The 15,609-nt window shown below is 40.7% G+C and overlaps 1 protein-coding gene across 1 annotated transcript; it reads right to left on the bottom strand.

The window, feature by feature from the left end:
• Positions 1-7,419: 7,419 nt before the first annotated feature.
• On the bottom strand, positions 7,420-15,048 carry COL25A1 (collagen type XXV alpha 1 chain). Its single transcript, XM_070372899.1, has 3 exons — positions 14,123-15,048; positions 12,970-13,039; positions 7,420-7,439 (listed from the first exon to the last, which is right to left on the bottom strand). Exons 1-3 carry the CDS (start codon positions 14,417-14,419, stop codon positions 7,420-7,422), a joined length of 387 nt encoding a protein of 128 aa, XP_070229000.1. The 5' UTR covers positions 14,420-15,048.
• Positions 15,049-15,609: the final 561 nt, after the last annotated feature.

Here is a 15,609-nt window from a genome sequence, read left to right as displayed (position 1 = left end):
AAGTAAAATCCTTAACACATGTTTATTGATTTTACCTTTTTTGGAAATTTATCTTTTAACAGTAATTTTGGGGAAGCAGTTACTTTCTGAAATTTGATAGAATACTGACATTTGCCATTGATGTTTTCTCAGTTATGTTGCTGGATTTAATCACAAGTATAATATTGCCCAGGAAACGCCTAGAGGTTTGGGGACCTAAGGATAACAAAGCTTCTGAATGGTCAATTTAGAGGCAGACTATAAGCCAGGTAAAGTGTCATCTATAGAATAGAGGCAAAATAGAGTTATATTCATGCTAGAGAAGAAGAGAGGATGGAGAGAAGAGAGGTTTGACTAGAATGGGAGCTTTTATTTGAGAACATAGAAGATCCTCTATTTTTGCAGTTTCACAGATACATGGCTCCACCCCAAAGATAACCTTGTCCATTCTATTTGCCAACAACAGCTCACTTTAGGGCAATGCTTGTTCATGGATATAGCCTGATAGAGAATCACATGTCTCTGGGTGTGTTTGCTGCGTTCATTCTTGGCTTTTAGGAGTTCAATGAACATTATTAATCTCACCACATCCTATAACTGCAAAAGCAGTGTGAACATTCAAAATGCTAGTGGTATAGCATTACAGTTAAACAAAAATGGAGACTTCAAAAACCAGAAAGTATACCTCAGACGTCTCAACTCAAGGATACTTTCTGCCTTAACTTTTGGGGGCTTCCCTGGTAGCTTAGTGGTAAAGAATCTGCCTGCCAATTCAGGAGACACGAATTTGATCCCTAATCTGTGAAGATCCCACACTCTATGGGGCAACTAAACCCGTATGCCACAACTATTGAGCCTCTGCTCCACAGCAAAAGAAGCCACTGCGATGAGAAGCCCATTCACCACAAGTAGAGAGTAATCCCCGCCCACCAAAACTAGAGAAAAGCCAATGCAGCAACAAAGACCCAGCACAGCCATAAATAGATTTAAAATTTTTTAAGTTTTTCTAAAATTAACTTTTTAGCATTCTAAAACTGGCATTAATAACATAAATTTTTACTACCAACACATAGCATTCCTTACACAGAACTTGATTGCAGAACCAAAGCAATATTCAGGACTGTATCCTCAGAAATAGTGGAAATCTAGAACATTAAATAACTATGCACAGAAGGAAACTATACATATATATATATATATATATAAAGAACATAAAGGCCCTCGCTCCTTTACGTGTGTAATTTCTCCATGCTAGAGTTCTTTTATTAAAAACTTTCAGATGCATAACATGTATAGTAATACTAAGCCACGCTGTCAAGCTCACTGCTTAAACACCTGGGAGGTTGTCAGTATGTCTCTACCATTTTGACAGTAAATTCAGGGAATACAGTTTGATTAGACTTTTTACAGCTCATGGTAGCTTTGGCTGGCATAAATGGTCTTTCCAGTCATTAGTACCAGGTCAGCCTATCTTTGCTGCTCTGTCTTCTCTCAAAAGGCAAAGTAACTACAAAGTCATTTAAAAAAGAAAAGTCATTTTTCTCTTCCAGACTTCCTGAAAGCCCATAGGGTATTAAGGAGAAAATAAACTGCTCACCAAAGTTCAGTAACATGTACAGTTGTCATTCTGTTATCTGCCCAGTAAGACACTCAAGGTGTTGCACTTGACCAAACTACTGTCCACGACTAGCTACTCAGTACAGCTAACAGCACCGCAGATGATACTGCATGTTCATTTCAATGGGAGGAAGAGTTCAGTCTTTCAAACTTATTTTTGCAGTATTTGCTACAGAATGCTTGTACCTAGATTTACACTTTCTTCCTGAAAAGTATTACACATATCCCTTCAGCGTTGGCTACAATGTTTTTAATTCCTATTATTATTTAAACACAGATGTGCAATTCACATATTCACATTACCCTGTCAATCTAAATTTTAATACATAAACATCAGTGTAACACAATAAGAATCAGATCAAAAAGACAGTCTCAAAGATCTTACAAGTATCTTTAATGACAACTTTTCCACAATATAAATTTTCTATAAATAATGTAATTTGGGGATAGTTATCTTTTTTATCAGTTCAGTTCAGTCGCTCAGTCGTGTCCGACTCTTTGCGACCCCATGAATCACAGCACGCCAGGCCTCCCTGTCCATCACCATCTTTTGTATACTACTTTGCAAACCAAGTATTCACTATTAGTTTAGAAAATCAGTTGCTTTAAATACATATATAAAATAGGCAATGGATTGTTCTAACTTGGTGAGGAAGCTTCATAGACATATCCAAAATTACAGAATAAGTAAAAATACATAGGGAAAAATATGAAAACACACACACACAAAACTGGCATAGAAAAACAACAATACTGCGACTTGGAAGCTTAAAAAATAAGCGACTTTAAGAAAAGGGATGAGATGATTTCCTGACACACAGTCCCACGCTCAGTTACACAATGCACTTTGACAGCTTTCCAGCGCTAATTCTATTATTACATCTCCTTTGCTAGACTACTAAAACTATTACAGGACAATATTTTATTAATAGTCCTTTCTGGATTCCATTCCTTTTAATATACAGTTTTGTTTCCATCCTTCCTTGTAAAGTTTCTAGTTACAGAATTTTGGAGAGGGTTTATGTATCGACAAACACATGGTGTGTATAAACACAGGAGCTGGGATCACACTGGGGCTTGGACTTTGAGTAAACTATTAACAGTAACCAAAGGATTTCTAAACTTCTCTGGAGTTCTTCAGGGGCCACTATGGGGGAGTGAGGTGAGCAACGGAAAAAAAGATCAAATAAGGTTTTGGTCTCTGTCTCCTCTGACCTCCAAGGTTAATCACTGTATGTGTGGCTAACATTATATACAACTTTATATACTGGATTTCCTCATAAGATTTCATTTTTTTCTAAAGTTTCAGGCTCTTTGAGAAATGCTGGAAAACCCCTGAACCACTTGACCTCTAAGATTTGTATTAACTTTAATATGCTTTGGCCCCGAAAATCCTCAGAGAAAATGTTTAAAAAGCATAGGGATAAGGATAATTAGTGTATGTAGAGATAAACCACAAAAAAAGTTCTCAACCAAATCAAGTTGACAGATCTTCATTATGATCATTATGAATTTTTGTAGCTAACTTTCTGTAGAGAACTCTACAATAAGCCCTAGAGATACACAGATACAAACCAGAACCCCAGCCATGGAGCTTATAAATGAGATTGGTAGAAATGGACTCCCAACCCACTCCCTCAGGAAGTCGACTGCAATTACTCTGTGAAACCACGCAGTAATTAGCATTAGGATCTGCCCACAAGAGACACATGGCCCTTGACACACTTAACTCATCTGACATCCAACCAGGTTGATAACCATCCTCAGAAAGGCATCTATTTAAGATCCTTGTGTCCATTCAAACTTTGTCTGCTCTGACATCGAGCCCTACTTTTTTCAGTAGAAAGATGATTTTTAGTATTCCAAAGTTCACTGGCAAAGCCCTAGAATTTGCCAGCAATTCTATATGACTTTCAGGTCAAAAGGTTGTTTTTTTTTCAGTGGTTTATGGGAATGTGTTATCTTATGATCATGTCGTGCACATTTTTAAAATGCCAGCTGGATTTTGGAGCCCTTAAGACACAAATCAATCCTGGGTGTTCACTGGAAGGACTGATGTTGAAGCTGAAACTCCAATACTTTGACCATCTGATGCGACGAGCTGACTCATTTGAAAAGACCCTGCTGCTGGGCAAGATTGAGGGCAGGCGGAGAAGGGGACGACAGAGGATGAGATGGTTGGACGGCAGCACTGACTCAATGGACATGAGTTTGGGTGGACTCCGGGAGTTGGTGATGGACAGGGAGGCCTGGTGTGCTGCAGTCCATAGGGTCGCAAAGAATTGGACACGACTGGGCAACTAAACTGAACTGAAGACATAAATTGGAGTTTCACAATTCCTAGAAAGGTAATACAAACAACTTACATTTAATAACTGTCAGAACTGACCTAAAGATACAGGAATATTGAGAAAGAACTGTGTCAAAGTTCCAGGCACATTTGACTTTAGTATATAAAGGATCAAAAATAATACCACCATTCTGGCTCTGTAATTGACTGGATGGAGAGACTCCTACAAGATTTTTCTCTCCCATTAGCTGCTGCAAGAGTAAAAGAGGATGTTGGAGACAGAGAGAATTGCTCTTACTCTCTTAACCATTGTCCAGATTTATAATAGGAACTCTAAAGTACCAAGCTTGCTATATGATGGTAAAGAGATATGATTTCAAGAGATTACAGGATATAGGTGGCTTTTTTCTCCCTTCTCACTCTCCTTACATCTGAAATATTTGAGGAAAGAAGAATACATTTTACCTTTGCCACAACCAGACCTATTTCTGCTGTTGCTGCTGCTAAGTCGCTTCAGTCATGTCCAACTGTGTGTGACCCCATAGACAGCAGCCTTCCAGGCTCCTCTCTCCCTGGGATTCTCCAGGTAAGAATACTGGAGTGGAAGTGACATATTCTGACTATATTATCATACTGCACAAGCTAGGGCGGGCTATAATTCATTCACTTAGCCTAAATGTGAAAACAATATTTAAATATGTGCTGATTACATTTAAAATATAAAAATAAAAACTTTGTGTACATAATCCAGAAGCCTAGAGCTCCTAAAATCAAAATTGTTATTGTTGTTTAGACACTAAGTACTGTCCAACTCTTCTGCAACTCCATGAACTGTAGCCCGCCAGGCTCCTTTATCTGTAGGAATTCCCAGGCAAGAATACTGGAGTGGGATGCCACTTCCTTCTCCAGGGATCTTCCTGACCCAGGAATCGAACCCTCAACTCCTGCATTGGCAGGCAGATTCTTTACCACTCAGTCACCTGGGAAGAAGCCCAAAATCAAAATTATGATTATCCAAATGAACACATAGTTTTTGGCATTTCTGGAAAATCAGACAAACCAATCAGACTAAGAGGCACAGTATGACAAAAATTAAGAACACATTCCAACTAACGTATTATGTGATGACTGAAGTTGAAATGGAGCCTCCAAACGAAATTATGTCAAAAGCATGATAGCAATTCCAAACAATTCTTGATTCTGAGAAAGTACAAAATAGAAGCACAAAATCTTCAACTGATAAGCTCAATTACATTTAGTTCATTTATTCTAGTTATTGGAATACCAGCCTCAAGTTCATATATGTGAATTTATCTACTAAATAACTAAATTTTCGACTAATACAAAAGTGCAATTTACTAGATTATTTTAAATATCTTAAAGCTGATAAGACAGCCTAGTCTTCAAATACAGATGGAAGAGGTTACTTGTTCCTTCCATTAAACTTTTTTCTTTTTTTTTTTTTTGAAATTAGACAAAGCATTTATTTAAAAATCCATGGGTTATTGGCAGAAAAATGGGAAAAGGAAACAAAGATCTAATGGGATAAATAGAAAAACAACAAAGTGATAGATTTAAACTTCATCATTATTAATAATTATACTGAGTCCATTAAACTTTTCCATAGTAAACAATTTGAGAGGTAGAAGTCTACTAGGAATTTAAGTGAGAAGCAGGTGACAGTGCCACTGGTTCAGCTCAGTTTCTCCTCCTAGTGGTCACAAAGGGAAGGTGCCTGCCCTCTGGTGGCATTTCTTCAAGGAATCCTGTTACTTAAACACGGAATATTCCTATGAAGAAATACATGATACCAGTGAAAAGTGCTCAATTTTAAGTCATAAGTGAATTTCCAATTACTTTTGCTTCCCACTTAAAGCATCTCCTCCTTTTTAAAAGTTGACCATAAAACATTTTTAAGTTGCAAGGTTGCCGAACACAATCCAAATGAAACAGTAACAATGCATGTCTAAAGCTTATCTGGGTGTGCCGCAATCATTTTTAACACAAATTCTTTAAAAAGGTGTTAAGTATCATGGTGCATTAAATCACTGCATGGAACTTGACATGTATTGGCAAACCAGGGAGGACGGGAATGATTCTGGGTTTAGCTGGGCTACTGCATCAACCCAGACTGACTCATAACATGGTTTTCATATTCTCAGCTCCCAGCAAACCACCAAGTAGCCTTTATGAAGTAGTTCATCCTCAGTTGCTCCGCCATGTCCAATTCTGCGACCCTACGGATTGTAGCCTGCCAGGCTCCTCTGTCCATGGAATCTTCCAGGCAAGAATACTGCAGTGGGGTGCCATTTCCTCCTCCATTAAATGGAAGGAGGAACTAAAAACACTTTTTCATAATAGGTTTTAGATGGTATCCACTCAAGATAACATAGATTGATGTCATTTTGATGAGTGTCTAGTGAGGCTCCCCCTGCAGAAAACAGTGTCCCCTTGAACTGTAAGAGTCCTGATTCTGGCGTGTTCCCCACTAGCCCTCCATTCACCTAATCTTGTCAATGAAGCAATGCCCTCCTTCTCCATCCCTAAACCTAATCTTGACATTCAAACATGCCAGGCAGTTGGCTTTGAACACTTACAAACCATCAGAAGCACAGGTCCTGAGAGGCTATGTGTGACCTATACATTCTTCAGCTGAGCTGGAAACAACAAACCCCTGCACAGAATGTATACCCTTCTCTTACATAACTCCCAGCTTGAGGAAAGAAAAACAGAATTACTAAAGTAAGAAGGAGAAAAGAGTATTTGAAGGATTTGCTTCTCAATGACTTTCAGACAAGAGAAACAGAAGAGAAGCTGAAAAAGAAGAGAACCTGCTTCAACAAGCAATTTGTCCTCCGCTCTTCAGGTGAGAGGGCATTTTGTCAGCTCTCACTGCTGGACCAACTAAAAGTGTTACACCCAGACGGCCGTACTCATTAGGACTGAAACCATTTAACGGGAAGGCTTGGAGGCACTCAGATGCCACATTGCATTGTTTGGCTTGAGTAGAGGAGGGGAATGCCTGCTAGTCTCATTTAAATAACATTTATGGCATTTTAATTTGCTTTCTTTCTGCAAACCGCTTCTGACTATTCTTTGCCTAACATAATTGAAAATCTATACATTATTATGCCCTGACTTGATTCACTCTTTCCATTCATTTTGTAGCCGGTAAAGAAAAATGTACAGCGTAAGTGAAAAACCATGTTAGTAGGAAATACAGTTTTATATGATAAAGCAGATTTATGTTAGCAAGGTAATTTAAAGGTCTTTTCATGTGATGGGAAAGGACGCACAATCTTAAAGTTACAGCTAACATTTTCCACGCCAAATCGAGAAGTTGCCACAAGAGGAGTCACCAGAGATTGTGGCATTCATATTTCTGAATCAGAGGTATTTCTACTTACCGACATTTAATATGACCTTGTCTCCAACCATTTTCACGCACTTGAAGGGTGTGGAAGGACCTCAGAAATTATGGGATAAACCTTTTTTATTTCTGGCTAGACTCACTGAGTAGATGACTAGATGCGCTACACTACTTCATCATAACCTGTGAATGCAGCAGAGCCAGATTCAGTGGAACTTTTCAGTACCACCAAGTAGGAAGTTTCAACTCTCATTCAGCCCAAATCTCACTGTTTTCCCAAGAAATGTAGAAAAACAGATCAACATGCTCTCTACCACAGCCTTTTATATACTAAAGGCACTTTTTGTTTCAGTTGGATAGCAGTGTAAACAGCTATCAGTGTACCTTCATCTGGCCATAAATTCTTGGAAAGACAAAAGCCAGGTGCATTTTTATCCATTGCCAAAGTTCTTATTTGTAATCAGAAGCCAGATTTTCTCATGTTATGAGTTTCTCCTACTATGAAAGTCTCTTCCCGCACGAAAAGGAAAGAAAATCCATAGTATTAACAGTATGGATGAAATTTTGGTCACGTGCTCCAAAGCACACTGTACTTTCTCTGGGTTGTACTTGTCAGGCTGGTGAATTCAAGTCATTTCAAATATCTGCCATCCTCATTGAAATGTAAGTGCCACGAGGGCAGATATCAAGTCTGCCTTGTTCATCAGCCTTTTCCCTGTGTCAAGATATTTAGCACACAACAGGCTCTTCATACCTGGAGAATTGACAAATGCCCTTCGAAATCATTCTAGTCCAACACCGCTATCTGGGAGATACGAAAATAGAGTCTGTAAAAGTCATTCTTGAAAGTGATTTCCCTGAGATTGTATAACACATGAATGGCAAAACCAGGGTTAGAACTCAGGGTTCTTTTTTTTTTTTTCCACTATATTTTTATCAAAATTTTGTTATAAGAGAATTAATATACCTTATTCAAAAATAAGATTTAAGAATAATCTATATATACTCAATCCTAAAGGAAATCAACCCTGAATATTCATTGGAATGATTGATGCTGAAGCTGAAGGTCCAATACTTTGGCCACCTGATGCAAAGAGCTGACTCTAGAAAAGACTGGTGGTGGGAAAGAGATAACGCAGGAGGAGAAGGGGATGATAGAGGACAAGATGATTGGATGGCATCACCGACTCAATGGACATGAGTTTGAGCAAGTTGTGGGAGATGGTGAAGGACAGGGAAGCCTCATGTGCTGTAGTCCATGGGGTCACAGAGAGTCGGACATGACTGAGCAACTGAACAACTCTTTGGGACTCCCCCAAAGTTCTCTCACTTGCCAGACAAAATAGCTTCAGGATTTTTTGTTGAACTAATTTACAGATCTATAGTCCATGACCCCAATGACAAATAAGCAACCCCTTGATCAGGACAGGCTCTCTATCTGAATATACCAGGGTCTATCATTAAAACAATCCTACTGGTAGATCCTGATTGCTCCTCCAGAAATGCTGTCATGGAAGAAAGGTCACTACCAATCATCACAATTAGACCTTTGGATTCTTTATTGCCCATTCACCTTCTCTGCCCATTTCGCCACAGAGGTTCTTTTCTCTAAGACTCTGGGCAGGCACAGCTGATGAGTAAGGTACAGAAACCTTTGTTATCTAAACACCATTTGTTTATCTGTCTGGTTCCCAGTGGTCTTCATAACTGGAACATAGAAGCCTTCCCATAAATATGCCTAATCTGTACATACCTTATGTAGGACTCTAAAAACAGAACCCCAAATGGAATTCTACAGCCATCGGAAAGAGCCGATTTATTCTCTCCTATGAGGGTCAAGCTTTACAGAGGCCAAGCCACAGAAGTCACCTGAATTTCCATGGTTCAGCTACTGCTAAATCAAATATTCTGCTAAACAGAACTCTAACTTGTATGGTTTTTAACTTTTTATTTTGAGGTTTCTTTAAAGCAAATATTCAAAAAATAGACCTTCTCCTGAGCACCTGAAAAAAGTAAATGTGAATTTTGGGGAATGATGAAGTGATCTAAAATTGGGTTGTGGTGATGGCTTCCCAGCTCCATAAATTGTTTTTAATTTTTTTAATCATATTCTTAAATACTATAAAATACACTTCAATAAAGCTGTTAAAAAATAAGCATGAAAATTAGTCAAAGTACTTCTTTTTGTAAACATCTGGTATCAAAACTGCCAAGACATTCTTTATTCCCATACTCTTTTAAGCCATGGTTCTATCCACTACAATCATGATTTACCTACAAGGTCAAAACCTTTTCCTAGAATTTTGGTAAAAATAATTTAGTAGACTAATATAGTATCTGTAACATCTTCACTGATGTAGCACCAAGAGATACTGACTCCTTTGATTATCTGCATAAATGGCCTACAGATATGTTTGCTTAATTAAGCACAGCGTTCTCATCCAAAACCTGTCATTAACTAGCCATGGGGTTTTGAGTAAGTTACACATCTTCAGGTCTTAGTTTTCCCACCTATATCACATGTCCCCATGGACCAGATCAAGTAACACACAATATATTAAAAAGAATAGTAACTGATATCATCTAATGAATAGCCACTAATATGCCAGAATTTAGGTAAATTATCAACTTATAAGGAAAATAATATTAGTCCCTTTTTTTACAGATGGAAACTGGAACATAGGGAGGTTCATTAGTCTGACCAAGGTAATACAGTTATTTAGTAGCAGACCTAGGATTCCAATCCAGAGCTGTTGAGCTCCAAAACCTATACGCATCTTCAATTCCTCATCAGACTTTGTGTTTGACTCAGTCAGATGTGGGCATGAATCCTGCCCTTGCCTTTACCATGTTAAGTTAGTCATCTTCTCTGAGTCCCAGTTTCTCCACCTGTAAAATGAGATTACTAATATTTAACTCTTGGGGCTGTTGTGAAGATTAAATGCAAGATTGCTTCCCCTACAATGAAAAACGGTTTGACAATAGTTTGTTATCAAATAAACTCTCCCACAAAATTTCCTTCTTTTGTTAAAAAAAAAAAAGCTTTCAATAGACGTGCAGACATAGAGAAGGGACTTGTGGACACAGGGCGGGGAATGCGGGGGGAGTTTGGGAGGAGAAGGGGGGGTGAATAGTGAGAGGAGCACTGACATATATCCACTACCCCGTACAAAGCAGACAGCTAGTAGGCAGCCGCTGCATAGCACAGGGAGCTCAGCTTGGTGCTCTGTGATGACCTAGAGGGTGGGATGGGGGAGCTGGTGGGGAAAAGGCTCAGAAGGAGGGTCTGTATGTATACATAGAGCTGGTTCACGTTGTACAGCAGAAACTAACACACATTGTAAAGCAATTATACTCAATTTAAAGGAAAAAAAAAAAGCTTTCAATTCTATGATTGTTTGTAGCCTACCTAGATAAACCTCACTGGTATTGAATTCTATCAAAAAGTGAACACAAATAACACAGCAGCCCTCTGCTATCAGTCCTTGGCTCTGTGATGGAGGCTGTCAACAAGAGTGTCAACTTCAAGGGGTGGGCATCTCTCCACAGGAACTGAGCTGAGGTCACAGACTTGTCTCACTCTGCCCTGCAAACAGATGTCTGGGTGACAACTCTTAGTCACTGCAAACAAAGAGGAAAGCCAAACCAGGTGGGAAGTGCTGTATCTCCTTTCTAATCCTCTTGGCTAGCCCATTCCCTAAAACAATATCTTGCTGACCATAACTCAAAATAGCTGGTTTTCCCCCAGGATACTATTTTCAACATATTGCCTTTATTTTGATGATGTCTAATTCTTCCACAAGCAGAAGACAGGGTTTTCTATAACAGCGATTTGTCAGCAAGAAAACTGTCTAATTCTGTGTATTGGACTATGCACCTTCAAAAGTTTACCTCTGAAGTAACCTGGTGAAAACTGGTGTAATGTGGAGCTCTAGTGGTGGCAAGAAAGTAAAGCAGCTATCCTAAGAGCCAACAGAAATGCCAAGGGAATCACTTACTTAATTGTTATTATGGTGAAATGGCCGTTTATTGTTAAATTATGTTTAGAAGAAAAACGGTTCCAAATGATCATCCAAGATTATCTCAGGTAAACTCTAAATGTAATGACTTTCTTCCAGATTGCAAATTAGACCTCAACAACCAACTCACATCAAACATCATGAAGCAGTTAAAACCCCTAAAAACACAGAACTCGGGGCTGTGGTTGTCACTTTTCTACTTTTTACCAAGTTCACTAAGAATCCCATTAATTAAATACTAAGCATTTTCACACCGCTAGAGAGAATATTCTATACAGAAAATGCTGCATTCTGAGTGGTATGATCAGTGAAGTCCTGTACCAACTGTCTTGGGAATTTAAATAATCCCTACAGGCTGATGAGGTTGTTGTGGGCTAATTCCTGCACTAGAAAAGTGCCTTCCTTGAATTTCTGACTTCTGAGATCTTTCCCAACTTTAAACAACGAAGAATGAAACCTACAATATAAACATTAATTCTTTGTTTTCCTGTTACCTAATTTACATGCCTTCTCAATTGAAAGGTCTTCATTTTCCAAAAATACAGCTTCATTATGGTCGATAATATAGCAAAATATAAACAGTGACATTTTTATGACATATAATCAGGAGCTGACATTTGAAATTTCTAAACATGGTACCTGGTTTAGCTGTGTCAAAACAAATTGTCATGAGGCAAAAACCTCAGAATGTGAAAAAAATATAGGAACCAGTCTTTCCATACAGTGTAAGTAACTAAGTATCATATTCCTGAACATGAAAGAAAATGTAAGAGACTTACTTTCCTATACATGATGATAAGTGAAACTAATTTGTTCAGAAATACATTAACAACATTTATCTGAAACAAAAATCTCAAGACTCATGGGAGTTTTTCATGACTTCTCTCAGCTAAAGCCACTAGATACTTTCCAATGGACATATTCCAAAGGCTTCTAAATTGTAGGTCTACAGAAGACTGACCACCAAGCCTCAGAGGTCTGTGAAGGAAGATTTAATGATTACCCAGAGATTTTGATTCATTGATGTCTTTCTCCTCCCTTCTTCTACGAATATAGAAGGAGGTCATTAATATAGTTTCCTAAAGCCACACAGAAAAATGGTAAAAATGTAACAGCCTTTTCTGAGAAGTCATTGAGAACACAGTAGTTGGTAATGAGAAGCTCAAGATAAACAACTAATTTCTTTTCAGTCCTCATTGCTATAGGATAGGAGAGAGAACCTTTCTTATAGAAAATAAAAGCAGGCAAAGAAGTGAGGGTGGTTTGCTAACATGATCGTCCATCAAGGGGAGCAAACAGAAATCTGTACTAATGCAGTATCAGCCACTAAGGAGTTCAAGTTTAATGTGTCCTGCAATCCTTCTCACTATAGATAACAAAAGCAAGTAAAACCAAAGAATAATTTTCAATCTGTGAAACTAAGAACTTTGTTTTTGGACATCATCTTGCAGGTATTTTCTTTGATGAAGATCTCTATCTTCTTTGCTTGCCCTTAGCAGACCTTGGTATGCTGCTTAAAACAATATTTGTGGCTTTATCTGCCATTCTTTTACCCAGACATGTTGATTTTATTAAAGTAAGTTGGGTCTGCATTCTTTCTTTACTATTATTACAGGTAGACTTGACAGACATAGGACCTTTGTTTTAAAATGCTCTGCTATGGAGGAAACCTTATGAAATAAGTTCCATTTTACCTGCCGGGCAATTGCATTCTGAAGGTGCTTCTCTCGCGATTCTTATTTTAGCCATATGTTCATAGGACTTCTGGAGGAAAAGAAGAGGTATTAACAATCATCAGTAGCATTGCGGAGAAATGGATTCTTTAGGGACTCTCTGGCTATATGCCTGATTTACCAGCCTGCATAACTAACGTTTACATATGTACTTGGACTCTAGTCAAAAGGTAACAGTACCCAGGCCCTAAAAAAAAGAAAACGACCATTGAGATGGTATCAAGGCTGTGGGACTTGCATAACATCTTTCTTCATTCTTCAACTACCATCACCCTCCCTCTCAGCTCAGGCATATGCAGTCATTGTACAGAATCAGTATTAACACGCTGCAGTTTTAGGTAAGCTAAGAGTTTTAAAACAACCAATATTTTACCCATAAATGTCAACTACTTATCATGCTGTGCTGCCACTACTGCCAACCAACCTCTCTGTTGGAAGAGCAAGTCCCAGAAAATCCCCTAACTGGACTCTAAAGCACTCCTGGTTTTGATGAACATAACACAGATTCCTTTCAACTCTCAACTCCAATGGCTCTGCATTCACAAACACCCGTGGCACTGCATCCTTTACCAAAAATAAATAAACAGGGCGACTATTTTTTTCTTTTAAACATTTAACATGAAAATATTCAATGTGTGAAGTAATAAAATCACATGTAGTTATTTCACTTTTAGGAGTGATTTCCAATCCTATCGCTATGTTAATGACACAAATGACCCTAACCTTCCTACACTGTATGAAGGATTTAACAGACGTTATCTCTGCAAGAAATATTCTCCACAATATTGGGAAAGATCCACACACAGCTTCAGAAACTAAAAAGAGCTTAAATGCCAACCTAGGTGCCATTCTAGCCACCTTTCCCCCTTTTAGACTTCCATATATGTTTAGCATGCAAACATTAAGAAGAGTAAGGGAAGATGATACAGAGAGGGTGGTAAGAGATGATGTGCATATACAAATATATGCTACAGTAAGCAGAGATGGTGGCCTAACACATATGTGTGCACAAGCCATACTACATCTGCATATAGTAAGGCAGAGGTTGGTCATGCACACAGACTCGCGACTGTAAGATGTTATCCACGTACAAAACACACCCAGCCTTTCACACCTGAGCCAGAAGTCGCTCCACTTTCTCTTGCACCATTGCTTTGAGCTGATCGACACAATCAGGCAGCAGACGGACGGAAGGGTCTCCTTTGGCAGACTCGAGGGCAGCGATCCTCGCCTGGAGGTCGTTGGTTTTCACCCCCAGGTACAGACAAGACATTACGGCCACCACGGACAGGAGGGTCGCCAGGGCCGCGCACGGCGACACGGGGCGGGCACAACGCTGCCCGGCTGGGCTCCGGTCCTCTGAGCCCGGCTCCCGCCCCCCTCCTTTCCCTGCTTGCTTCTTCACCAGCATTGTGGCGGGGTCGGCTGTCTCGGCTTCGCCTCCCACCCTCTAGCACTTCCAATAATCTTAAAAGAAAAAGGATGATTCCTGCAAAGTTCGTCCCGATAGCTGCACAACTAGTTGGAGGAGTCGGAGCCGGAGCGCAAGGATGGATCAGCGCCGAGAACCGCAGACCTGGACCATCCTCCGCTTTCTTCTCCCCTCCCAGCTGCGAGGGAAAAGCACCCTCAGTCCGCGGACCGGTGGCGATAAGGTAAAATCCAGAATGAAACCCACCCTCCGGTGTCCCTCCTGGCCCCTCCGAGGACGGGGACCTCCTCTGAAGAGGGCGGCCGCGCGGGGTCCAGGGGACAGCGGCAGAGGCGCTGCGAGGGGCCGCCGCTGACCCTTGCCACAGAGCACCGGACCTGTTGCGCCTCTGTTAGTTTCCCTTATTTCTACCTATTCGGTGTTTTATCTCCGTTTCCCACCTAGATTCAGTTCCAGGCAAAAAGGCTGACACAGACCGCGAGAGCGCAGTGCAAAAAGGGTGGCCAAGTGGGGAAGAGCAGAGAGGAGAAAGAAATACCCAAGGAGAAAACGCGAGTCGCGAGGCCCGAGTCGCGGCCGCCCGAAGTATCTCCGCAGCCCGGCGTGTACGAGCCTTAAATACCCTTCGGGATGCTCGTGTATGAGCGCGCGCGCGCTCCGACGAGCGGCGTCCCTCCCCCGACCCACTCTCGGCGAGCCGCCTCCAGCCCGCGGCTCCCGTGGCAGTGCGCCCCCCTTCCCGAGGCTGGCAGAGGCCCGCCTTATTAGCATAATATATTCACCTTCGCCCAGCCCGTGGGCGGGACCGGGGAGAGCCCGGGAGGGGCGGGCCGCTCGGGTGGGAGCGGAGCCGGAGGTCTTTCATTAGCATAATAGATGCAAATAACTGGAGCTGCCAAGGCGATTGGAGAGCAGCTTGGCGAACCCTCCCTCTTTCTCCGAGTAACTTCAGCGTCCCCTAAGGCCAGTTCGCCCCGCCTGGGCCGGGGGCCGAAGCAGGGTCGGCAGTTGGGGGCTGGCGATCCTGGCTTGCTCTGACTCGGCGCGGTGCCCCCATTTTATCCCGGTTAAATGTGGAGAAATGGCCTCCAGGAGAGAAGAGGGGGAAGCAGAAAGCTCTAGCTCTCTATGTCTTCCCTCGGAAGCAGTGGCAGGAGCTCCGGCGATCC

The sequence above is a fragment of the Bos mutus genome, chromosome 6, assembly GCF_027580195.1.
Source record: "Bos mutus isolate GX-2022 chromosome 6, NWIPB_WYAK_1.1, whole genome shotgun sequence".
NCBI lineage: Eukaryota > Metazoa > Chordata > Mammalia > Artiodactyla > Bovidae > Bos > Bos mutus.
The sequence above is the reverse complement of the archived record's forward strand: the minus strand, read 5'-3'. Positions and strand labels throughout refer to the sequence as shown.

Bases quoted from the DNA above. Each gene is read 5' to 3' on its own strand.
- COL25A1 (XM_070372899.1), bottom strand. From the start codon at position 14,419: ATGCTGGTGAAGAAGCAAGCAGGGAAAGGAGGGGGGCGGGAGCCGGGC. The intron at 13,040-14,122 runs GTGTGAAAGGCT...CTTTTCCTCCAG, and splicing joins TGGAGCGACTTCTGGCTCAG to AAGTCCTATGAACATATGGC. The intron at 7,440-12,969 runs GTAAAATGGAAC...CTGCATTCACAG, and splicing joins AGAATGCAATTGCCCGGCAG to GTTATGATGAAGTAGTGTAG.